Genomic DNA, 25,174 nt, shown 5'->3' with positions numbered 1-25,174 from the left:
GGCACAAACTTTTCCATGGTCAAAAAAAAAAAGATGCTAAAAAAAAAAGAGGTTGAAGTCAGAAATGATAGTTTTCATGAAAGTCTATGTTTGCAAAGAAATCCAAAGGTCCACTTGAGTTTGGCCAGTAGGTGCTGGCCTGAGATCTATTTCTCTCTTAGAATGGATAGAATCCATTCCCAATATTTACATCAAAGTAGGCTGCTGACTTTAACTTCTTCCTGTGTAAATTTTCACTTTGCCTTACCTTGCAGACATTCTGGCCTATGAAGTCTGGCCAACTTCAGTGAGAGAGCATCCTGGGGATGGGAAGAAACAGTACCACAGTCTTTATAGTGCAAGACTTTGTGTGCTTTGCATACAATTATCTTAAAGAATCTCCATGGAACATGATTATAAGTTTTTTGACACAATTATTTGAAAAGTGCTAACTTTGGTGACAAGCTAAAAAAAAAACAACAACAAAAAAACTGACCAAATAAAGCTGTACACTAAAAAGGAGTTATTCCCCAATAAAAATAATAACCCAGGGGAGAGGTACCAAATGATAAAGTTCTGTTTTTCTTTGAATGACAGTGAGCAAGTCAGGAGACACGGTTCTGAGTTTCCCACACACCCTCTACCTTCCTTCTCTAGACTACAGTCTACCTCTTTGTAGTGATTGTTTTTTTAATTGAGTTGGTGTATGTAAAACTAAAATTTTATAAAAGTTTGTTCAGTGTTTTTTAACTTGGGGGAAAATGGATGATTGACACAATCAAGTGTTTACAACTTTTGAAAAAGGGTGTCTCAACCATTATATGAAAGCGACATTTAGCAAAACTGTGCAGTGCGTTTCTTTACCCATAATTCCACTTGCTGAAGTCGATGTTTTTTTCCAACAGACTCACTGAGGAATGCTTTTTGCACACAAATGAAATTGAACCAAAAATAATACTTCTATGCCCAGGTATGGTAACGAGTACAGCAAAATCCCATACATTTACAGGACATGTTAGCCCCTAGGGTAAAGTTATATACAACGTGCAACTGTAAGCCTTGGCTGAATAACTAACTACAAAATGGACAAATTTTTCTTTCTTTTTTTTTTTTTTTTGCAAAGTTAGTGGGTTGCCATGGTCAAGTTTAGTCAGTTAAACACATTTCATAAGTTGTTTATTTGCGACGTTGATTCCATTTACAATATTTGGAGGGGTTTTTCAAGGTTTCTCATCACCGTTCGGCTAGCACTTAGCCTCCTGCCTAACCACTCATTATGAACACTGGATCATGATTTGCTGAATCAATACAGTGACATCCCAGGAGTCCATTCCTGATTACAGCCAGTTTTGCACGTCACAATCTTCCTTCATGTTCCAAAACCTCACTGATTTACACATTGTTTTTTGTAGGACCTTAAAATTCATGCAAACAGAATTTTCCTGTATGTAAAGTGAACACAAGCACATCCTGTGAGTGCTATCTGACCAACGCTGGGGTCTTTGCCCATTTTAGAATGTGAGCTAATAGAAATCTGCTTGTAATAAAAACTGACAACAACTGTGACAAAAATAAGGATATAATATTAAAATAAATCAAATGATATACAATACTGTCATTATTCTGATACAGAATCTTTACACAGCAATATTGTTATAGGTACACATGGCAGATGTCAGGTAACCCATTATAAGAGAACTTCTGGTTACAAATGAAGTTTAAATTACAACTTAATACCGATTTTAAAATGGTAACAGGGGTTATGCCAGAATAAAGTCAATACTTCCTCTTCAAGTGACATTTTCTGGACCATCTCTAACTGTGAGACTTAAAAAAAAATAAACTTCATAAAAAGAAAGAGAAATAAATGTAATGTTGTATTGGGGAAGTGTTTTGTTTTGTTTTTGTTTTGTTTTGTTTTTAAACCAACCCAAACCTAGAAATAAGGACCAAATTGGCTTTCCATTCCCTCTGGACTCACTCACACCTGTCCCACAGCAACGTGAAGGCACGGGTTCCGTGAAAGTCTGGAAGCACCCCAACCTCTACGCCGTCTAGGAGAAGTCTGGAGTGTCTACACACCCTTCACTCTTTAAGTATCAGGCAAAAAGCTTGATGCTCCCATCCAAGTACTAACCAGGCCCGACCCTGCTTAGCTTCCGAGATCAGACAAGATCGGCGCGTTTAGGGTGGTATGGCCGTAGACAAAAAGCTTGATTCTCAACAGTGATTCTGCCAGCAAATTAGAGGAGATGGGACAACCCCGCCCCCCACTTTAAAATGCAAAAGGACTGGTGAGGGAAATGGTGAAAAATAAAGTGAGAGCCTTAAAATTCTTTGAGGAGAGAAAAGAGACCTGAGGGGGTGTGTGTGTGTGTGTGTGTGTGTGTGTGTGTGTGTGTGTGTGTGGTAGGCAGGGCTGGGGGGAGGGGGTTTGAGAAAAAAACGTTTCTGTGACAAAATATCAAATTCTTATTCTCCTCATTTTTGTGAAAATGGGTGAGTTATTGGCATTAAAAGAGCTAAGCCAAACCAAAACACAAACAGGGAAATGAGAACCGGTTCCATAATGCCCTGCACTTTACATTCGTATCCAAAATTAAAATCCTCTTTCAATTAAAAAAAAAAAGTCATTTAAAACATCAAAGATAGAAATGTTACTTGGATAGTTGAGAAAGCAACAGCATTTCTTTCTGGCATATTATTTGTTTGGCACAATCACAAGTAAATAGACTTTACAGACATCATGTGGCTGTTCACATTTAAAGTTTCTACTCTCAAGTGATTACTTTCGGGCTAAACAAATAAATCGATTAAATGAAGTCCGTAAACAGGCTAAGCCCGGCATACATGGACATGTGTGATGCATTCTCCGCCCAAAAAATGGAACCTAAGATAAAAGAAGAAAACTGAGTCAGAGCAGGAAATGTTAAAAAACAAAAACAAAAAACTATTCTTGAGAAATGTCTTTGAATAAGAACAGCTAGTGTTATATTGAGTGTTAACTCTTCATTAAGCAATACACTCGGCACTTTATTATCCTTCTTCATCCCATAACCGCTCTGTGAACATGACAAATGCTTTCATTATACCCATTTTACAGGTGAGAGACCGAGACACAGAGAGATTAGCAACTTGCCCGAGCTCACAGACCCAGAACTTGAAGCTTGGCTGGCAGCTGGGCCAGAGAGACATAGCTTTTGACCACCAAGCTACACTGCCTTTTACTTCTTCATTTTAATTCTTTTTATAGCATCCTACTAATGAAGCTCCTTAAGGGGGCCATGACATTAAGGGTGTGACCGCGATGATAATGAGAAAATATGAAGTCACTGACGGCGAGCAATATATAAACTCACACGTTTGCATACAGATAGCAGAAGGGGTCAAAATTCTGGGAAGTGTGGGTAGGGGAGGAACAAAAGGGAAATTAGGGAAGGAGGCAAGCTTGAGTCACAGAAAAGGAACAAACTAAACCCTGGCCTAGGGAGAGCCAGCAGAGAAAGGCTGGCTTCATTCCAAGAGTCATCCAAGTGGTATTTCTAAGTCTCGCCCACGCCACCAATGAAGCTGGGTTGAGGAGGGTCAACCAGCAACTGGCATGGTGGGCCTTTCAGGGGAGTCCCTCAAAATACATACACGTTCCAGAGGCAAAGAACAAAACTCATTCCCTCTCCCCTGGGAATGGTGCCCTCTTAAGAATCCACCTCCTTGGCAAGTTATAGGGAGAAAGTTTAACCCCAGGCCTGGAGGCGACTGATAGTCAATGAAATGGGATGGCAAATTACTCTGGCCCAGGGTACTGTGAGAGAGGCAAGCTATTAGAGACTCATGCCTCTGGGATCCTATACAGTTTACACAGGGCAGAAAAATGCATCCTGTCTGTTTCTCAACTCAGATGCTTTGCTTGCTATCATTCTAGTGTATTTCCTTCCTATTCTCTGCCACCAAAACAGGCCGCCCCATATCAGTTATCTGTCCTAATGAGAAAGTCTGAGATGCATCTTCCAGATGTCTTCTAAATGATTTCTCTGTACATTTAAAAAAAAAAAATCGTCTGCAGACAGTGACAGAACCATTCTAACCTTATTTGGGGATTGAACTAAGAGGACAGACCCATCTGTATGGTAGTCCCAAAATGGCTGGAGCCCACTACGCTGGGCATTATCTTTCAGTGGGTACCATGCTCATGTTCTTCTTACCTCCTTCTTCCTTTTTCTTCTCTTCCTCTTTCTTCTTTCCTGCCTTCCATTTCCAAAATGGTTCTGGAAGGGCCAGGGAAATGACTGAGGTCAATAAATACAAAAGGAAAACAGGGAAGCAGCAGGTGGGCACTGACACCCGGGTGAACAGGCCGAGCCACCCCAGGTTCCTCTGCCTTTTGCCAAGGGCCAGGGCCTTATTGTCAAGGTTCTAATGACAGTGCCTGCCCGCAGGTGCCCGGCCGTCAGCTCCGCGCAGACTTGTGCTCAGAATGGTTCTGTCACTGTGTGTGTCAAAGGGCGGCACGCGGATGGCCAGCTCGTTTGCTGGCACCGAGAACATGTCAGAGGAGGCGGGTACAGCTGCCTGGCTTGGACCATCACAAGCGGACAGCAGGAGGAGTTCTAACCCTTGACCTGTAGGACCTCCTCTGGCCCTGAGGCTTTGCGAGCTTCATCTGGCCATGCCTGAAACTACTGCATGGGCCGGTGGTCCCCAGCTGGGGGTGGCTCTGCCCCCGAGGGGACATCCAGCAATATCCAGAGACATTTTGTTTGTCACAGCTTGGGGGGAGGAGCGTGAGTAGGGGGTGGAGGCCAGGGGTACGGCTAGGCAGCCTCCAATGTGCAGGATAACCCCCAACAATAAGAACTCTCAGGCCCAATGTGGCAGCTGGATATCGCAGCCGCTGTTCCGAAAAACAAACAGAAGCTGCGCTATCCAAGGTAAAGGAGCCTGAGCTAAGTGAACTGTAACTATAATGAACATGTCAGACTGTTATACACGGACAACACCAAGCATGTTTCCTTTATTCGCTCATTCAGCAGATCTTTACTGTCACCGACATATCAGGCCTTATGTTATGTGCTACAGAGACAGTGATGAACGAAACAGGGAAGGCCTGGGCCCATCATGCAGCGTGAGTTTTAACGACGGAAGACAGATACGCGGCAGGATAGTTAAAGCTGTGAAGAAGTGCCCTCATGGTGCTTGCAGTCTTGTGACGTGTGCATCAAGACACCATGGGTGCTCTCTGGCCTGTCATGTGCCTTCTTAATGCCTTGAAGACAGGAGCAAAGAAAAGTAAGAGCGGTGGCCTGCCATGCCCAGGCTTCATAAGGCATGGCGCATGAACGTCACACCAAACTTGTATGCCAGATTTTTGCCTTATTTTGACACAAGCTAAGTGGCTTCCTCTCGAGGTGAAGTAACACGGCTAACTGCAGTCACCCAGCTAAAAGGGAACCTGTCATAATCAAACCCAGTCCCGCTTTCTTCCAGATTTTGCTCTATCTCCTGCCAATGCCCCCTCCCACCCCCCCAACCCCCCCGCAGAAGTGCTCCGCCTGAAGGCAGAGGGGTGGCCTTCCCAGGTCCTGTGGCTTCTCCTTACTCTGCACACCACTGCCCGGCACTGAGCAGGCCCCAAGTGACTCATGCCACCAAACTCACAGAGATGGACTTTCGTGAAGCCAAAGACGCAGAAGGCCTTCCTGTGTATAGTTCCCTCCGGGGCCTAGGTGGGGCCCTGGCAATGTGCTCACAAGGTCATAGGTTTCTGTGAATCCTTCAAAAATATTGTGAATTATCCTTTTTTCTTATGGAGGGTGCCAAGGCAGTACCAGCCTCAGCTCAGATCTGTCCCAAAAACCTTAACATCATGATTACACGGTCCTGCAGGGATCTTTCTACCTGCATGCTCTTTTCTTATTCTTCTCAAGCCCACTCCCCTTTTTCAAGATCCGGTCTGTTTCTCCCCCTGCCAAGGCTTTTTTATCTGTACCCGCTCATAGCAGTTTTCCTCCTCTCCTTCCATCTGTGAGCCCCTAATCACAAAGAACACCATTTCTGATGTGATACACTTAATAGATACTTGGCAATTTCTCCAGTGCCCCCCTTCATTTCTAGCTCTACACATATTTTGTTTTTTAAAGATTTTATTTATTTATTTGGGAGAGGGACAGAGATAGCAACAGAGATAGTGGGAGAGAGAGAGCACAAGCAGGGGGACGGGGGGAGGAAGAGTGAGAGGGAGAAGCAAGCTCCCCACTGAGCAGGAAGCCTGACTCAGGGCTCCATCCCAGGACCCTGGGATCATGACCTGAACCGAAGGCAGACATTTAACAGACTGAGTCACACAGGCGCCCCCTAGCTCTACACATATTGTGCGACAAAGTTAATAGGTGTCTAATGGCCAGAGACATGAGAAGGTATATAGAAGATGCATCTTCAGAGGCACAAATAGAGCCCAGGAGCTAACCATTCAGTCCCAACTTGATGGTTTATTTTAGAATCAACTCAATCCAACACTTCCAAAAGCCCAGAATTCCAAAAAGCAGATTCTAGAAGTAACCAAGGTAGGACCTGTAGCACTTTCCACAAGGTACAATTCTTATCCATTTGTGGCACTTTTAAAAAGAAAACAGCGCTGATACAAAACACAGGTATCATTTGTAATTCCTCTCAAAACAGTCACTTTTGCTAAAGAAAGAAAGGTAAAGAAGGATACACGAAGAAAACCCTGGGCATGTCACATAAAAAGCACTGATCTCATGTGGGAAGGAGGCTTGGGGTGGCAAGATGAGTGAAGGGGGTCAAATGAATAGTGATGGATGGTCATCACTTTGTAGTTCAGACAGATGTCAAATTATAATGTTGTATACCTGAAACTTACATAATTTATATACCAATTTTACCTCAATAAAAAAATGACAATTTTATTTTATTTTTTTAAAAATGTTTTTTATTTATTTATTCATGAGAGTCAGAGAGAGAGAGAGAGGCAGAGGCAGAGGGAGAAGCAGGCTCCCTGCCTAGCAGGGAGCCCGATGCGGAACTCGATCCCAGGACCCTGGGATCATGACCTGAGCTGAAGGCAGACGCTTAACCATCTGAGCCACCCAGGCACCTCCGACAATTTTATTTTTAAGAAAGCCAGTTTTGTTACCATAACTTTTGTCAATAAAAGCACACAGTTCAAAAAATTTCAAATAGCATAATAGCACATAAAATAGAAACTAAAAGTCTCACAGTTCCTGTCTCCCTCTCACAGTTCCCAGCTTTAATTAATTAGGAAGATCGCCAATGTATTTTAATTTGGTCAAGTCTTAAAATGTTTCTTCAGATTTGTTTTGGAATAAGTATATATTCATACAACCCTAAATAATGCAATGATTTATCTTCTTATGGCTAGAGAGGGTTAACATGGGATCTGGCCTCCCACTGCTCTGTGTCCTTGGAAAGAGTAAAGGAAAACAGGGAATGGGGGGCTCAGCCTCGTGGCTTGTATGGAACTTGAGTTGGGTTGGGGAAGCTGTTGGCATGCAGGCCTGAGCCTCTGGGTCTAGAGGGGTGCAAAATATTTGCAAGAAATGAGGGTGGGCTTCTGTGAGTCAAGGGGACCCACCCCCCACACTTTAGCTCTCATTTGGGGCAGCTACAAGTGCCCCGTGTGGAAGATAGGGCAAGCCATGTTGTGTGTTTGGGTAGCTGCTGAGCTCCCAATGCAATGGTGCTGCTTTATCTCCTACACTGTGTCCTGGGAGGGGAAGTAAGTGTAGCGTTCAGCCAGTGGCGCTCAACCAGGGCAAGGTCCATCCCCCAAACCATCACAGGGGATACATCTGTCATAGTCTGGGGACATGGCTGGTTGTCACAACCGAGAGAGGGAGACTAAGGGCATCTCGTGGGTAGAGGCCAGGGATGCTGCTAAACATCCTATGATGCATAGGATGGTCCTCACCACAAAGAGCTATCAGCCCCATACTGTCAACAGAGCCCTGGCTGAGAAACTCTGTATTAGACTAAAGTATATTTATGTCCCCTGAGTCTCTCTGACAATGAACTTGTATTCACAGCAAGGATGCTGTCCTGAGAGAGAAAATGTAGATAGCGGCTCTTGACCTCTGTGATAGGAAAGATGAGGAAATTAACATATTAGGCTTTCATCCACCCATCTTCCACTAAATTCTGAAGTTATATTAGTCATATTTTAGTTAATATTTTTTAAAGTTATACTCTATCCTGAAAGTATGTTTACATAGTTTCATAGGTTGGTTCTAAAACAGAAACTGCGAATAATTTTTTAAATTATCCCTTTTTTCTAAACACAGACAAGTCCCAGGTTTTAATTTTCATTTTTTTTTCAGAAAAGGAAAATGTATTGGTCAAGTTTTAAAATGTAGCTAAAAAAAAAACCCCACCAGAAAACAAAAAGTAAAACTGATACTAAAAATGTTAACATAAAAAGTGAAGCAAAAACAATTTTGGGGGAGGAAACACAGTTGTTTAAATTGAAAACAAAGATAAAATGATAAGCAATAAAAGTATTAACTACATAATTATAAACTTCCAAAGCCAAGAAGCAATCAGAATGGGATGGAAATAGCTGATCTTTGTAAACTCTGGAAAGTGTAGGTATTAATAGAAATACTAAAATAGTGGTTTTTTTTAAACAGCAAAATATTCCTTATAGATATACGATTCAGTAATTCATCCCTAACTGTTAAAAAAATGTTAAAAATGAATACATGTTAAAACTTTTATTTGACTAAAAATGTGTTTGGAAAACACACATCCTGTTCTTAGGTAAACTGATCTTTTATTCTACTTTTCAATTATCAAATGTAAAGTTAAAAACTGTACAATTCTAAAATTAGAGCGTAGCAGTCACTGTAAACTCCACAAATTAGTTGATGTATCTGAAATAAAATAACAATCTGTGACATCAATTCCTACCTGTAGTTTGCAATTTCATTCATCAAATATTACTCACTTTATCAAAATAAACAGACATTTGTGGTTATGACTAAGTCAAGCCAGAATGGAAAGTTTAAAATTTAAACAGGTGTAGTCTTCACTTATTCATAGTCTTGTGTTTTTAAAACACCAATCCCTGTAACCACAACCAGTTAATGCCCCCTTTAAAAAAAAAAAAAAAGGAAGAAAAAGGAAAGAACACATCATATTAAAATAGAATTTTCAATGCAGTGTCTAGACTTTTACCATTTACTGATGAGCCATTAAACTGTAGTTTGAAGTTGAATACTGTACATTACATTCACCAGGATGCATTTACAAAAAATTTTTTCCCTCAAATTGTTTTGAATAGAATATAGTAGAGAGATAATCTGGAAGTAACTAGATTTTTACCAGGATAAGTTAATTTCACCCAGAATAAGTAACAACTCCGGGACCTACTTTAAAAATAGAAGTGACATAGGAAAATGTATTTTCAAGACAGAAAAGTATCCAGTAGGAAAAGTTGTAAAACTGAGTTCTAGAAACACTTTTCAAGTGGGCATCTGAATTGGGGGGAAAGTTAAGATCTGACATAAAACCTTTATTTTTTTTTTTAGTTCTTTAGTTCTTTTAACACATAATTCTACTATGAAAACCATAACTTATTATCAAAGACTTCATTATTACAACTGTGATTAAAAACAAAGACGGAGAGATGTATCTGGGATTCCGGGAGAAGAAGGATTCTGTTTACTCTCAGAAATGACCTTACACTACATACACCTGAACTGGAAGTTACCCAGGCACCCGGGGAAAGAGAATTTGGCTCTCTTATTAAAATACCTCAGAATTGGAAAACTCATCAGAACTACAGGGTGTGACATATTCCCAGGAGGGGCCGTTCTCTCTCTCATCCCACACAAACCAGTTTTGGTTAACCCGAGCAGACGAACCCACTTTCACGGTGGCAGAAGAGTATGGTGATTAACACCACACAACCAATGGAGCGTCACACAGACGTGACGTCCCAGGCTGCTGCGCGCCCTCTCACCTGGTGACCTCAGCCAGTCACCCAGTCCCTCTGAGGCTTACTGTGGTTGTACGCAGAAGGTGCTGGAAACCAATGTGCTTCACGGGCTTGTTGCGTGAAATGAGAAACTCATAACCAACATTTAGTACAGGCGGTCTGGGATGTCCCCGCCCTCGCCAAGGGGCAACTGCGCTTTGCTGTGATGACAACGAACAGCTGCACAGAACGTGTCAGGCTGCACAATCCTGGTATATGCGGGGTGTGTAAGGGTATACTAACGCTGCACAAAAACAACACTGTTCTTAAAAGAAAAGGTTAAGAGCAACCTTTTCAAGGACACTGGCTCAAATGTACAAAAGTTATTTCTCAAGGAAACCACAGGGAAGCCAAACTCAGTCTTCAGAGCCACCCAAGCAAGAGGAGTCCCTATGACAGCTCACAGAGCTGAACGTAAGCCCATTTATTTCATTACCTTGGCTCGCAGAAAAGTCAAAACAGCTAACTGTCATCTGCAACTGTCGAGGACAGGGAAGATGCTGGGCTTTACTACAGCTTTCAACCCTAAACCACATGTGGGGGGGAAAAAAAGGCAAAAGGCAGAGTCCAGAAGGTAGATTACTTGGAAAACATTCCATCTATTTTATTTTATTATTTATTTATTTATTTATTTATTTTTTTAAGATTTTTTTTATTTATTCATTTGAGACACAGAGATAGAGAGAGAGAGCATGAGCAGGGAGAGAGGCAGAGGGAGAGGGAGAAGCAGGCTCCCCGCTGAGCAGGAAGCCAGATGCGGGGCTCGATCCCAGGACGCTGGGATCATGACCTGAGCTGAAGGCAGACGCTTAACCATCTGAGCCACCCAGGCGCCTCACATTCCATCTATTTTAAATGGGAGAGAATGCCGCAGACAGACGGAGCTCTGCCTCCAACGAGCCACCTGGCCTGGGACGCGCCCTTCTATGGCCTGGGGCTTCCCTTTGCTGCTGGGTAAAACCAGTAGGTGGCGCTAAGGGGGCAAGGCACTGCCACCTGGGTCCCTGGGGCATCTTACGGAGATCCCATCATTTTAAGTTTTGATTCAGAAGGGCCAAGACTCTCCAAGCTCCACACACTTTTCTGCTCCCTCCTGCCTCTAACCCACCCCGCCTACCTGAAGTCATGTCACTGACTGGCCCTCGCAGACAGGAGTGTCTGCCACACAACCTCAAAAGCGCCATCCAATCCTGCCAACATAAGGTCATGCCACTTTTTTTTTTTTTAAGATTTTATTTATTTATTTGAGAGAGAGAGAATGAGAGACAGAGAGCAGGAGAGGGAGGAAGGTCAGAGGGAGAAGCAGACTCCCTGCTGAGCAGGGAGCCCGATTGGGGACTCGATCCCGGGACTCCAGGATCATGACCTGAGCCGAAGGCAGTCGCTTAACCAACTGAGCCACCCAGGCGCCCAAGGTCATGCCACTTCTTGCCAAAACTGTTCAAAAGTGTTGTTTAGGGACACTGAGCTGTTAGATAACCGAATAAGTTGGAAAATTAAATATCATTAACCTCTACGGTTATGAACAGTGTATTGTGTAGATTAAGTGAAAATAAAGGACTTTTAAATTAAGATACAAGGATAACTGTATCATTGATGATCTTGTGCAAGAAACAAAACACAAAGTTATTTACTTCTGCCTTATCAGTGGGTCTGATATTAAAAGTCTTTTCAAGAACTTCCATACTCTGATTGCTGCAAAGAAGTATACACCGTACTACACACATATATTTTTGTCCTAAATCATTTTTAGGCAAATTCATGTGTTTGAAATTATTTTTCTGAAATGTTTCTAATGTCATGAGAGCAAGGATATGAAAATGATTCACTAGAATAAGGATGGTAGAGGACCCAGTTCTTTAAACTGGTAGGGGAGAGGGGGGAGGAGGTAGTTTTCCATTGTCATCTTCTCTAACTTATAATTTCAAGCACATTAGCCTGGGTTTCCTGTCATACAGGCCTTGCTTGGAGTTGAGTTACCACAACATAAGAGAACCACCATGAATACAAATATATATACTAACTTTACGAGTCAGCGGATGGCAGCTGTCTCCCACTTTGCCCATAGGTGTGCAAATCCTTATGCTCTTAACCCAGATACTAACAGCACAGCACATGCCTCCACCACACTGGGGGTCCTTGTCGCAGGCCTGAAATGTAACAAATAAACAGATAAATATGGATGGCGGAAAAGACTTGGGCTAAGGAAATCTAAAATTAGCAGTAAAAATGCTCTTTACATCTCCAACCGCTAGGATTTTAATAATCATACATATAAAAAAGAACTGTAATCTTCATCTGCTTGCACATATTTACCATAAAATCTGAATAGAAGAGATTTTCCTAGTTTAAAAAAAATGGCCTAAAGAATGGCCTACACATTATGAAAATCTTAAACACACACAGAAAATCACCTCTTTTTCTAGTGTTTTGTGGCTGAATTGGCCTTGAATTTGAAAAACGAGTCTGCATTAGTCTTATACCATACATGGCCATTAGGAACTACATAAATTGAATCACAAGATTTTATGACTATTAACAGCAGAATACATTGGGCCCAATTTTAAATGGTCTCTAGATTTGGCATGAAATGCTCCAGACCCATAAAGGCACTGATGTAAATTTTAAAAGTGCTCATTTTCCCTTTCAAATATTTGCATTTTGGTTCATGAGACTTGATGTTTCTCAAACCACTGACTTGATTTTCACATTTCCTCTTTAAAGAAAGAAATTTCATAGGTTGGGAATGGGCAAACCAAGACTTTTGTCTTAGGTTACTTTTTTTTTTTCGGGTGAGTAACCTGCAAAAAGGAAATTATTGGCTTAGGGTATGCACATGTGTACATTACAAAATCGGTGGGACTATTCTTTAAGATTAATCAGATTTAGAAATGCAAATGACAGATGCAATTATCAACAATGATTACTCAAGGCATCTGTTCCCAATATAAAAATTGTAAATACAAATAATTAAAGAATCAACTATGGAGGAGTTTTCATACTCTATCTAAATAGCAATAAATAATGCAGTCTAAATTTATTTGCATAAAAATAGATCTGAAGAACAATTGTTCCTTCCTAGAACCAACAAAAAATAGGATGCATTGTTTGAATGGTGTGTAATAATCTGTTTTGCTAGCGATGAGGTAAAAACATGCTGTACTATATATGTAAGAAACTAAAAAGTCTATAATTTAGACAAAAATTTAAATTTTTTACATTTATTGGAAACAACTAAAACACTCCTTCCACGTTTTTCTCTTCAAAGTTTTGGGGCTAGCCACAAGTTCTCAAAACATAAATATATGGGCACACCCTTATTCACTGCTTTTTTGGTAAAAATTACCAACCATCCTGCTTTAGGGTTGGTTTATTTCCCTCATTAGAGTTTTTTTCCCAGTCTATTTAAAACAACTATATGGACAAAAACATACAATTTGAAAAAATACAATATTCACCTTGGGGCATTAGGACATTCAGAGGAAAACATCCAAACATTTCCATTTTTCAATTTTTAGCTGTATGCCAGAAATCATGTATACACGGCCATGACATTTCATAAATGAGAGGTTCAGTACATGATCTTTTCCAATATGATTTTAACAAATCTATGTGGAACATAAATCAGTTTCAAAATAACTACACCTATTACCAAATATATATATATAAAAGGTGGAGGTTTCAGGCAGTATTTTCTGTCAACAGATGCTCAAGACCTGGAATTCTGAAGCCCTACTAACCCTTTTTAAAAGACAATCAAAATCCAGCCAAAATCTTCCAAAAATTCAATTAATCACTTGGATGTTTAACATCCTGAAGACAATAAGTTACCAAGTTTTTCATTTGGCTCCAGATGGTTCCTGTCATGAAAACATAACTACATTTCTTTATTGCTACATTGCTTAGAGAAATTTTTAAAAATTCTCTTTTGGTAATACTGAGTTAAAACAGCATAGAGAAGTCCACTCTAAGCCTCTCCAACAGATAAACATCCCATGTGATAAAATTTCATTTTTGTAACAAAAAGCATCACTTATTGGAAATATTTACAAAAAACGCATAGGCTTATATATTTTTAATTAGACCGCTGTTTCCTAATGCCCTTCATCCTTAACCCATTGCAGATCTATTCAAATAGTGTTGTCCTGTGAATGGAACAAAAAGATACTTATATTGCAAAAGAATTCTGGGCTCAGAGGATTAGGAGAAATTTAAAATGAGCCAGCAGGGGAAGAGGGGGGAAAAAAACCCAATCATGTTCCAACTCATATATTAGAAAGACCTGTAAAAAGTTTTTTTTTTTTCCCAACCACACTGACTGACAAAGCTATTCAAAGACACTTTGAAAAAAACCTCTATTTTATAAATACCACAATGCTTATAATACCTATTGGATATAACCAAATACTGTTATTGTACAAGGGCTTTCAAGATGCTATAAACCTATGAACTAACTTGAGAGACTATGGAGCTTTGTTTTCTCAAGACAAGGACAGAATTCCCTCAAATTTCAGTATTTCATTATGTATCATCAGTTCAAACATATAAGTCTTATTTAAAATCCCATAGTGTGCCTTAGATAATTGAAGTAATTTAATGGAGGTATAAAATAATTTAAGACTTAAAAAAAAGATAAAAGAGTAAAGCAGATGAGCAACCAGGAAATGGTAGGGATTTTGCACTGTTGATGTAAAGTAGACTACTGTAAACTCATCCTTCAGATCCACACACACAAAATTGTTGGTGGGAGTAGGAGAGAACGGACTCAGTTCCTACTTTCAAAAATGATGAGGACAACTTCTCTAAGTTGAAACAAACATCTACATTGTAACCTACACCATAATTATGCTCGAGCACTGGAGGTGTTTTATCAGGAACTGGAAATGGAAAACTTTTAAAAGGAAAACCTCAAGAAGCTGAAGAAAAAAAAAAAAAAAAAAAAAAAGCCCTGGAAACCAGAAGGAAGCGCCCACACTGCTTTCAAAAGGCACACAGGGCCTCGGACCAAGTTATTTCAAGGGGTTTCTGCGGAGGGTACAAGGGGAGCAAACTCCTCCTTGACCAGAGGATTAAGTCTCAGGGTTGGGGGATATTCGTCTTGCCCCTGTGCATTTCAGAAAAGGTCTCCCAAATTTTAAGGTTCGAGGTTGGAACGCCTCGAAAAAGTGCTAGGGAAGACTCTGGAAGCAAACTTCTTTCAGCTTAACAGAAAAACAGACCAAACTCGAGGAGAGAGCTTGCAGGCGTCTAAGAGGGAAGCAAGGGTGGAAAGCTGGTGATAAAGGAGGCCGGTGACACTTCGGTCCCTTTTTCTTCCACGGCGCGCCCAGGGTCCCGGGCCGTCCGCTGCTTTTGGGGCAGGGCACCTCTCCCAGAGCGCCAAAGGGCGACTGGGGCAGGTGTCCCCGCCCGGCGCGACCCTCCCCGCGCCGCTACCCACCCCCGCCCGAGCCCCCGGGGCGCAGCGCGGGCGCGCATCCCGGGCGGACAGGTGCGCCGGAGGCCGCTTACCCCGGTGATGACGGCGGCGTCCCCGGTGGGGGGCGTGAGCAGCAGCGGCGGCAGCAGCAGCAGCAGCAGCAGCGGGGCGCAGCGCGGGCCCCTCATGGCGCCCTCGGGACTGCGCGGCGGTTGGGGGCCGTTGGGGGCGCGGGGCCGGGGCGCGCTCGCTGGAGCGCGGAGCGGCGGCAGGGCGGGCTGGCGGGCGGCTGGCGCGAGCCTCCCGGCCGTTATAAAGGCGAGCCCCGCCGTGACTCACGCCGGCGCCCGCCCGGCAGCACGCGCGGGGGGCACGGCGCGGGCACACACCCCACGCCCCACGCGCACACGCTCGCCCACCCCGGCCCGGCGGCCCCGGGACGCGCACGTGCCGGCGCGCGGCTCCCCGCGCCCCCGCCCCCGCCCCGGGCGCCACGCAGGCAGCGCCCCCCGCGGGGCGCCCCGCTCGCGGCCCGCGCCTCGCCTCCCGCCGCCCGCCGCCGCCTCTCGCACGCGCCCCAGCCGCTTTGTGGTCTGAGACACGCTCGTTCACGGTCCTGGTTTCCAAAGCTCCACGTGCTGGGCGCCGAAAACTTGCAGCTCATTTGCCGTGCAGATGTTTAGGGAGCGCCTACTACGTGCCGGGCGGTTAGACACCCCGGGGGAGCGGGGAGGGGAGGGACCGGAGCCTCCGAAGCCCTTCATTTGTTCAGCGGGTCTTCGCGGGGCGCCTGCTGCGTGCCAGGTACTGGCCACTGGGGTCTGGCCTCATGGTCCAATAACCGAACAGAAAAGACACACATCAAACAAATAAACCGGGAAACGTGGAAGACAGGAAAGAAGAACAAAGGGCAAGCAAAATCACCCCTAATCCCACATCCCTGACGACATGGTGGGGTTTGTCCTTCCAGCTGTGGGAGTCCAATTTCTTTCTTTCATTTCTAATGCTTTCCCTTTATGCTCACATCTGTTCCCGACCCTCTCCTCTCTGATTTTCCCCACATGCCTTTCCTCCCTTCTGTAACACCGCGCCAGCTTCAGGCAGAGCAGTTCAGGATGATGCCAAGGGGAAATGAGAACGCCTGGCTTCGGGGCCGCCACGGCTGAGGCCCCCTGAACTGTAGGTAGGCAGCCCTCTCTTCCTTTACTTTCCAGCCCAGGAAAATCACCCTTCCGTCTTGGAAGATGCCATGTAGCATCGCTGTGATGAATTCATTCACGTAAACAGGACTTGAGTGCCTACTGGGCTCTAGGCTACTCATGAGAGAGCGAGTGACACATTTGCCTTCCATCTCTGACCAAGCCTAGTTCCAAGAATCACAGCTTGTTTTTCTTCAATGAAAACGATTTCATGAATACCTCGCTGTGACCACTGCCAACCTTGCTTGCAGCGAAGTTTTGGGAAACCCAACTTTGTTTCTGAATTGTCAGAACCTCTGGCTTTCCCTGGTCCCTCAAGGACCAGAAACTGTTGAAAAGCAGATGCGTATTTCAGCCTCTTTAATAAACGCAGTGAGAAAATAAATAAATAAACTCAGGGAGGAGAGTTGGGACAAAGTTACTTTCAGACGGTGGGGTTCCCCATGCCAAAACATTCAGACTAAATGTGGAGGAAAAAAAAGGAAGGCAATTATCTGAATGTTAAACAGCTGAATATTTGGAAAACCAAATTTTTGACTGAGTTTTAAAATCTTTCTTTTTGCCTGTGTTGTATGTTTGAGAAATGTCCTGAAACGAAACAAAACAAAAAAGAATTAAACTTGTTTTAACTTTAAAAAATTGTTAAAATTGGACTCACAGTAAAATAAGTGGAAACAGTAGCAAGTGACAGATTGGTGGAAAGTTTCCTTTTCCAGTCTCCATGCCAACGCTAGCATGGGAATGTTGCCGGGTAAATGTAAAAACCAGTCAACATGGATTTTAACATTCCTACAATTAAAAAAAAAAATGTTCTATTTCACATTTGCTACAATTGAGTGCCAGCTTGGGTATTCCCTGCTTCTCCAAGCATAGAAAACAGGTTATATCTACACAGGAAAATCAGATTTCAAAAGTGGATGGCTTCATACATGGCTGTTGGGAAAACAGTCCTCATAAGGCTGTTTTGAAACAAGGTTGGAAACACTTAAAAATAGGGTTGGTTGGTTTCATGTTGTTTCTTTTAATTGTTTTTAATGCTTTAGAGGAGAAATGATGGCCCGTGATAGGACAAATCTTTGCATCCATGGCCAGCTTAGAGAATTAAAGTCTCAAAGTTCCATCTTATAAAGGCAAAGGTGAAAGGTTGAGTTTGGATTAGTTCATAGAAATCAGGTGGGAAGGCCAATTTAACAACTGGCCTTCTGAGATCGAAGTTGAAGAGTAGCTTAAATATTTTATTCTATTTATTACTGCAAACTGTTGATATTACCACATGATAAGTTCAGCCCAGGGATAATTGCATAAGGAGAACCAACCTTGGTGTTGCTCGAGTGTAGACCACCATATACTAGCAGGCTATTAAGGCTGAACTGAGTTGAAAGGTCAGTAAAGTCCATAGGACCCCAAATTTGTGAATCAGACCAACCTGGATTAGAATACTGAATGACTTGGGGCGCCTGGGTGGCTCAGTCGTTAAGCGTCTGCCTTCGGCTCAGGTCATGATCCCAGGGTCCTGGGATCGAGCCCCGCATCGGGTTCCCTGCTCCACAGGAAGCCTGCTTCTCTCTCTCCCACTCCCCCTGCTTGTGTTCCCTCTCTCGCTGCATCTCTCTCTGTCAAATAAATAAATAAAATCTTAAAAAAAAAAAAAAAAGAATACCGAATGACCATTGGGCAAGCTGCTTAAGCCTTTCTAAGCTTGTTTCCTCAGCTGTAAAACAGATATAAAATACCAACCCAATGGGTTGCAACCTCCACGTGGATGAAAGAATCTAACACCTGCAAAGTGCTTACCATAGAACCTAGAACGAACCAGAAGTCCTGTTAGCATTCCCTCTTACTAAGTCATATTATTTGGTGTCCTCTGATAATTTCAGCCAACACTGATAGTTTTTTTCTGTTTCGTCCACCAGATCAGATTATATATTCCTGATAATTGGACTCCTTGTGTCTAATTTCCCACACATCCCTCTTGGCACATAGCACAATGATAGGCATATGGCAGCACTCAGTAACTACTGATCAACAGGAATGTATTCTATGGAAGACAGTCCGGAAAACAGGTCACAGGGAAAAGATATACAGCATAGGCACATTTAATTTGCATGAATCAGTGAAATGTAGTCATCAAATAGCTATAGGGATAAATACTTGAGCCGGGGCAGGTGATTCAGCCCCCACTCTAACTCGGGGGACATCACGGAACTGAACTGAGGTGAACATGGAGGCACAAACCTGTCTCACTGCAGTGACCCAAGGAACCAGGCTGATGAAGGCTCCACCTCAGCATGTGCTGCATGGGGAGAACGGGTTCCACTGCGTCCCTGCCAAAAGCTATGTTCACGTTCTAACCCTTGGTACCTGTCAGTGTGACCTTGTTTGTAAGTAGGGTCTTTGCAGATGTAATCAATTTAAGATGAGGTCATCCTGGGCCCTAAGAATTAAAGTCTCAAAGTTCCATCTTATAAAGGCAAAGATGAAAGGTTGAGTTTGGATTAGTTCATAGAAATCAGGTGGGAAGGCCAATTTAACAACTGGCCTTCTGAGATCGAAGTTGAAGAGTAGCTTCATGTAGGGTCCTAAGCTAGGGCGGAACCCCAAATCTAATAACTGGTATCCCTCTAAGAGAACGGCAAGGGAGATCTTGACACAGAGACACGGAGGAAATACACCGAAGACGGCCATGGGAAGACAGGGGCAGAGACTGGAGTCATGCATCTATAAGACAAGGGAATGCCATGGATTGCCAGCAAGCCCCAGAACCTGGAAGAGTCCAAGAAAGATTCCTCCCTAGAGGCCTCGGAGGAATCAGGGCCTTGTTGACACCTTGATTTTGGACTATTAGCCTCCCGAACTGTGAGAGAATAAATTTCTCTTGTTAAAAGCTACTCGTTGTGATACACTCTTCGGCTGGCCACCGGAAACTAACACAGGCGGGCCGACCTGCAGGGTTGCACACCAGCTTTCAAATGCCTCTGCCTTGAGTTGACACCTATCACTTTTGCTCACATTTCAATGGCCAAAGCAAATCACATGACTTAGCCTGTCTTCAAAGGGCTGGACAATGTAAATCTGAGGGGAACCGGAAGTCTGGTGAGCAAGGCCCTATGTTATAGGAAAGGGATCCGTCATGGCTTGGATTCCTGAATGAGCATATTGAACTCTGGATGATTATAAATGATAATGTGCTATTTCCTTGGTGTTTCTCTCTAGGTCAGTGTTCCTTATGCTAGAATTATACAAAGACTCTGCAAGAGAATAAATGTATAAGCTGATGTTTTCTTGTGGGTGGGTAATAAGCCATCATTCATTCATTCATTCAGCAGACATTTACGAAATACTTACTATATGCCAGATATTGTGTGAGGCACCAGAGGTACCAGGGTGAGCAAAACAGACTGTGAATCCAGCCCCCTGGGACCTTACAGTGTAGCGGGAAGGCCATGAATCAAATAATCATACAATTACAAAATTATAGGAAACAAATATAGCACATGAGGACATGGCACAGGGGGAGACCTGAAGGTTTCCTGAAAGTAAAGAAGCCTAAGCTGAGATCTGAAGCTTGAGCAGGATTTAACTGGGATGGAGAATGGGGGCAGCAGGAGGGGAGGGTGCTGGGCACTCCAGGCAGGGGAATCAGCTTGTGCTGGAGATTGGAAAGAGCAACTATGTTCAAGGAGCTGAAGAGAGACCAGTGTGGCTGGAAGAATGAACATAAAGAGAAATCTGATACGAATATGGGGCCAGAGAGGTGGTAGGGATCCCATGTAGGGTCCTAAGCCTTGAGGAATTCCATCTTTCTATGGCCAGGGAAGATGGAAAACATAAGGATGAACCAGGCATGATGAGACTAGTTTTTGAAAAGAAGCCCCTTATTGCAGGGTGATGCAACATGTCCAGAGCCAAACTCCTTGTGGCCCCACCCAAACCTGTTTTGTTGAAGGCAACTCTGTCCTTCTGAGGATGACCTTGGAGTCATCCTTGACCCTCTCTTTCTCTCACACCTCATGTGAGGAATCTTGTTGACCTTGCCCTCAAAATCTAGACCTCTGACCACTTTGCCCTCTCTTATGGCCACCCTTCTTGTTCTGAGCCACCATCAGCTCCAGCCTGGTGCCCTGGTTTCACCCCTGCCCTTTACATCCCATCATCGCCCCAGCTGCCTAAGCTCTTCTTTTAAAATATAAGTCAGGAGACACCTTGGTGGCTCAGTCGGTGAAGCGGCTGACTTGATTTTCTGCTCAGGTCATGATGTCAGAGTCCAGGATCAAGCCCCAGGGCTGGCTCTGTGCTCAGCGGGGAGTCTGCTTGGGATTCTCTCTCTCCCTCACCTTCTGCCCCTCCCCTGGCTCACACACTCTCTCTCTCTCCTTTAAAAAAAATTTTAAGTCAGATCTTTTGCTCAAAACCATGCAGTGGATTCCCATTTCTCTCACAGAGACTTGAGATCTTCGGCTTCATCTACTCTGACTTACCACTTGTCTTCCTGCCGGCTCAGCCATATTGGCCTCCTGGAGTTCCTTGAAAACACAAGCATGCTCCCACCATGGGAACTTAGTCCTGAAACTTCCTTTGTCAGGACTTCTCTTCCACCAAATAGATAGGAATGCAACTGACTCCCTTTTGTCCAAATCTTACCTTTTGAAGGAGGCTTCTCCTGACCACTCTAATTAAATTCGCAACTGCCCCAGCACTCCAGAGTCCCTTACTCTACTTTGCATATTTGGCTTTCTCCTATAACACTGAACATCTTCTAACATACTTTGTTATTTACTTATATGTTTATTGCTTTGTCCCACTTATCCTACACATAGACCAGCATATAAGCTCTATGAGGTCAAGACTTTTTTTAAATGTATTGTGTCTACCAATTTATCTCCAGTGCCTAGAAAAGTGCCTGGCACATGGTAGGTACTCAAGAAATATTTGCTGAACCAGTTACTGGGAATGTGGAGAAGAGACTGCAGGTAGGGTAGGATGGATGAGGATGGATCTGATGGCAGGTTACTGGAGTGGTTCAGGGGGCTTCTGCTAACATCACTGGCAGTAAAGTGGGACAAAAGTCAATTGATTCACTTAAGAAGTGAAACAGGTAGAGTTTACTGTTGGTTAAGATAAAGAGTGGAGAAGAAAAAAATCAGATTGATCCCCAGGATTCACCTTGTATCAACAGCAGTGACGCTAGGGGTGCAGGAAATGTACCCGGGTGTGGGGAGAGGCAGAGAGGCGTGGGGCACAGAAAAGAGGCTGGGCTGGGAATAAAATTCTGGCCTGTTTCCTTTAAAATCTTTTCCTTTGTCTGTATCATATAATATAGCCACAATGGTAAAAATTTAGATCGGTGGTTGGCAAACTGTGACCTACTACCTGATTTTATAAATCAAGTTTCATTAGAACACAGCCACACTTGTTCATGTATCGTCTATGACTGTTTTTACACCACAGCTGCAGAGTGGAGTATTTCTGAGAGACAGATTGTATGGCCCACAATGCTAGAAACATATATTATCTGGCCTTTTATAGAAAGTTTTTATCCAAAGTTTGCTGACTCTTGCTTTAGAGGATAAAGAGGAATCTGGAGTTTTTCTACTGTTCCTCAGGGCAAATTTGTTACCGTGAGATTTCCCTGGGCCTCACATGGGCTGTACTTTAGATATTCCCTTGGTTTATCAGTTTAATCCAACAGCTTCCTGAGTTTGGGGAAGTTACCCCAAATCCTGGTGTCCTGATGGACCCCTCACATGTTCACCTTGTTAGACGTACCTTCCACCTCAACTGCTTGTTATGTAGTAGGTGCTCAGTGAATGTTTCCTGGGAGAGCTGGAGGAAGAAGGATGATACATTTGTTTGGCCTGCCATGTTGAACTAGAAGCCTGAAACCTTTTTTCAAGAAAACTTTATCAAGAAAACTTTTATTACTCTTGTATACGAAACTCTAGTTTTTAAAGTGATTCCAGCTTGCTTGAGGACTTACTTTCTTGTATGTCTTCTTCATATGACTTCTGATTATTACAGCATAACAGGTGGGCTTGTTAACTTCATAGCTGGCTCCCATTTGTCTTAGTAAATGATCTTCATTTAGATGGGTTTAAATAAAAAGTAAAATTGGGGCGCCTGGGTGGTGCAGTCAGTTAAGCCTCCGACTCTTGGCTTCTGTTCAGGTCATGATCTCAGGGTCATGAAAGGGAGCCCCGCGTCGGGCTCCATGCTGGGCACAGAGTCTGCTTAAGATTCGGTCTCCTTTTCCCTCTGCCCCTCCTGTTTGTGTGTGCTCTCTCTCTCTCTAAAATAAATAAATGAAATAAAATAGATATTCTGCTTGTTTTTTCCCTTTTCATCTTTTATCACCATATATTACACAGTGGCTTTTCTTGTTAACAAACCCATATTATCAGTCTGAAATATTTTTTAAAAATAAGACTCAGGCTTTAAATGTGACATATGAAAAATGAACCGCTTTTATAACTCTAAATAAGATATCTATTTTAATCTATTTCAATGCTGATGATTTCTCTTTATTTTTAAAAATAAATCACGGTGCTTCAATTTGAAAGCCATTGTCTATGGAGGCACTAAAATTATTTAGTCTATTCAAGTGATAATGTACAATAAAGTTTACCTATTTTTAAATAGTTGAAATACAATCCAGGAGAAAGAGTTTTCTTAAAACAATTAGTATAAAATTCATCTGAAAGAATAGGAGGGGTCAGGATGAATAGTTGTTTCTAAAAGATTTAGGTTTTATTCATTATAATGCTGAATGTATTTAATATTCATTTTTAGCACTGAAGATGGGCCTTAAGGCTAAGGTTTATATATCATGTACTTCACTAAAAGGAAGAGATTGTTACGCAAATCTGTAGTATATTTAGTAACTTTCCACAACAAAAGAGAAAAAGCTCATATAGTAAAGAGTTTCAAGATAAAAACCAGAGCTAGGTAATTACTTCTTTATTATTTTAGATCAACATTTATTAGCTATCCCACGCAAGTAAATTTCACTTAGCAATTTGTTTTTCTCCCCTAAATCTGGACCGTATTTTTCTATTGAGGAAAATGACTTGGAATAATAAGGCATCTGGGTGTAGGAACTTAAGGCACAAACCAGTTCATAGAGCCTCCATTTCTAAATGTAAAGGCTGACTATTTCTATCTTTTGTACATGGTAAATAAATTTCAATACAGCTTGTGTAAGATCCCCAGTTACTCTATGGGGTATCTACTAGCACAATCCCCATTTTAAAGAAGAAAAAGTGTGATTCAGAGAGATTAAATATGTTGCACAGAATCATAGTAATTTCTAAGTAGTAGAGCTGGGTTTCAACCCAGTCAGTCTAATGCCAAATACTTCGATATTATAGCTTTGCCTCCTATTTTTATGGTTTACATAAACATGCCATACAAAATTTAGGTAGCCAATAACCAGAAGCAAGAAACTATTGATATGGTGTGAATTTTCCTCACACTCTTCTTAAAGTCTTCCTTCTCTCTCTCTCTGTTTCAACTCAGCGATCAAACTCAAGAACAAAATGTCAGAGAGCAGGTACAATTCCAGATTTTTTGTTTGAGGTTTTGTCCAGAGGGATTCCCTCAAAAACAGGGAAGATTCAGAAGAGCTATTATTTTTTATTTTTATTTTTTATTTTGTAAGTAAACAGGTGATCTTCAGCTTCATTTGTCAGAGTTCGAAGAGAAGACTGGTACCTCTGCTCAAAGGCATCCTGCTTGCTTTATGAGGCAGGAAGAGACCTCTTAAGAAGTCACCATTTCTATCAATACATTATAGGCCCTGAGAAGTCCTGCAAAAAGAAACCAGCCCAACTTGCTGCAACCCAGCATTTCCAAACTATTTGTCAATAGAGTACTTTCTGCATGGGTCAGGGATAAAATTTTAGGCAAATCTAAATCCCCTATCTTGACCACATGCTAGCCTTAACAAAAAACCCACTAAATTTAGAATAAGTGCTTTGAAAATGTAGTGAGTCTTAGATGAACTCATCAATCAAGTACAAGGAATGCTGAGATATTCTGATCCATCTAATTGCTTTACAGACAAGGAAACTGAGAATCCGGAATATTGCATCTCATCGGAACTAGGAGACAGAGCTGGGAACCGATCATGGTTCTCCTGCTTCCCTAATTCAAATTTTTCCTGACTATACATGCACCTCTTCGAGATATGGGTACCCATTTACAAAACAGTTATAAACACATTTTCCAAAAAAAAAAAAAAGGCAGATTCCTGCCCTATATGTTGAGCCATTATAGCTGCTGGTTCCATTGTCCCTACAGTGAGAGATGACCATCAAATTGTGCATTTGAGGTGAAAACACCCTTGGTCTCTATCCACTGCTGTCATTTGCCCTTCACATGGTTCGGCAGAGTTTGGGTTTGTTTAATGTATATATAAGTATTATCAACATTTGGTCTGTGAATTAGCAAACAGGATAGCAGAGGCTTGGGGATAGAGCGTTTTGGGAAATGACTTTTGGTGGGCTAAACCCTCACTTGGAGAATCCTAAGTGGTAAACTGCTAACTCATTTGTTTACTTCTAAAATGTCTTT

General features: G+C 42.5%; 1 protein-coding gene across 2 annotated transcripts; it reads right to left on the bottom strand.

Annotated features, from left to right (window-relative positions):
• Window positions 1-1,138: 1,138 nt before the first annotated feature.
• On the bottom strand, window positions 1,139-15,681 carry PROK2 (prokineticin 2). 2 transcript variants are annotated; one of them, XM_064576321.1, is made up of 4 exons: window positions 15,500-15,681; window positions 12,013-12,138; window positions 4,182-4,244; window positions 1,139-2,869 (listed from the first exon to the last, which is right to left on the bottom strand). In XM_064576321.1, the coding sequence occupies exons 1-4, from the start codon at window positions 15,593-15,595 to the stop codon at window positions 2,765-2,767; spliced, it is 390 nt and encodes a 129-aa protein (XP_064432391.1). In that variant the 5' UTR covers window positions 15,596-15,681; the 3' UTR covers window positions 1,139-2,764. The 2 variants fall into 2 exon arrangements, with proteins under 2 accessions (XP_064432391.1, XP_045719746.1); XM_045863790.3 differs by lacking the exon at window positions 4,182-4,244.
• Window positions 15,682-25,174: the final 9,493 nt, after the last annotated feature.

Source organism: Mirounga angustirostris, unplaced genomic scaffold, assembly GCF_029215605.1.
Source record: "Mirounga angustirostris isolate CCGP_5_RB_7025 unplaced genomic scaffold, mMirAng1.0.hap1 SCAF_1, whole genome shotgun sequence".
NCBI lineage: Eukaryota > Metazoa > Chordata > Mammalia > Carnivora > Phocidae > Mirounga > Mirounga angustirostris.
This window is presented reverse-complemented; position numbering and strand designations above follow the sequence as displayed.

Bases quoted from the DNA above. Each gene is read 5' to 3' on its own strand.
- PROK2 (XM_064576321.1), bottom strand. From the start codon at position 15,595: ATGAGGGGCCCGCGCTGCGCCCCGCTGCTGCTGCTGCTGCTGCTGCCG. The intron at 4,245-12,012 runs GTTAGTATATAT...TGGCCCTTCCAG, and splicing joins GCCATCCGCTGACTCGTAAA to AACCATTTTGGAAATGGAAG. The intron at 2,870-4,181 runs GTAAGAAGAACA...CTTTTATCTTAG, and splicing joins GAAGAAAAAGGAAGAAGGAG to GTTCCATTTTTTGGGCGGAG.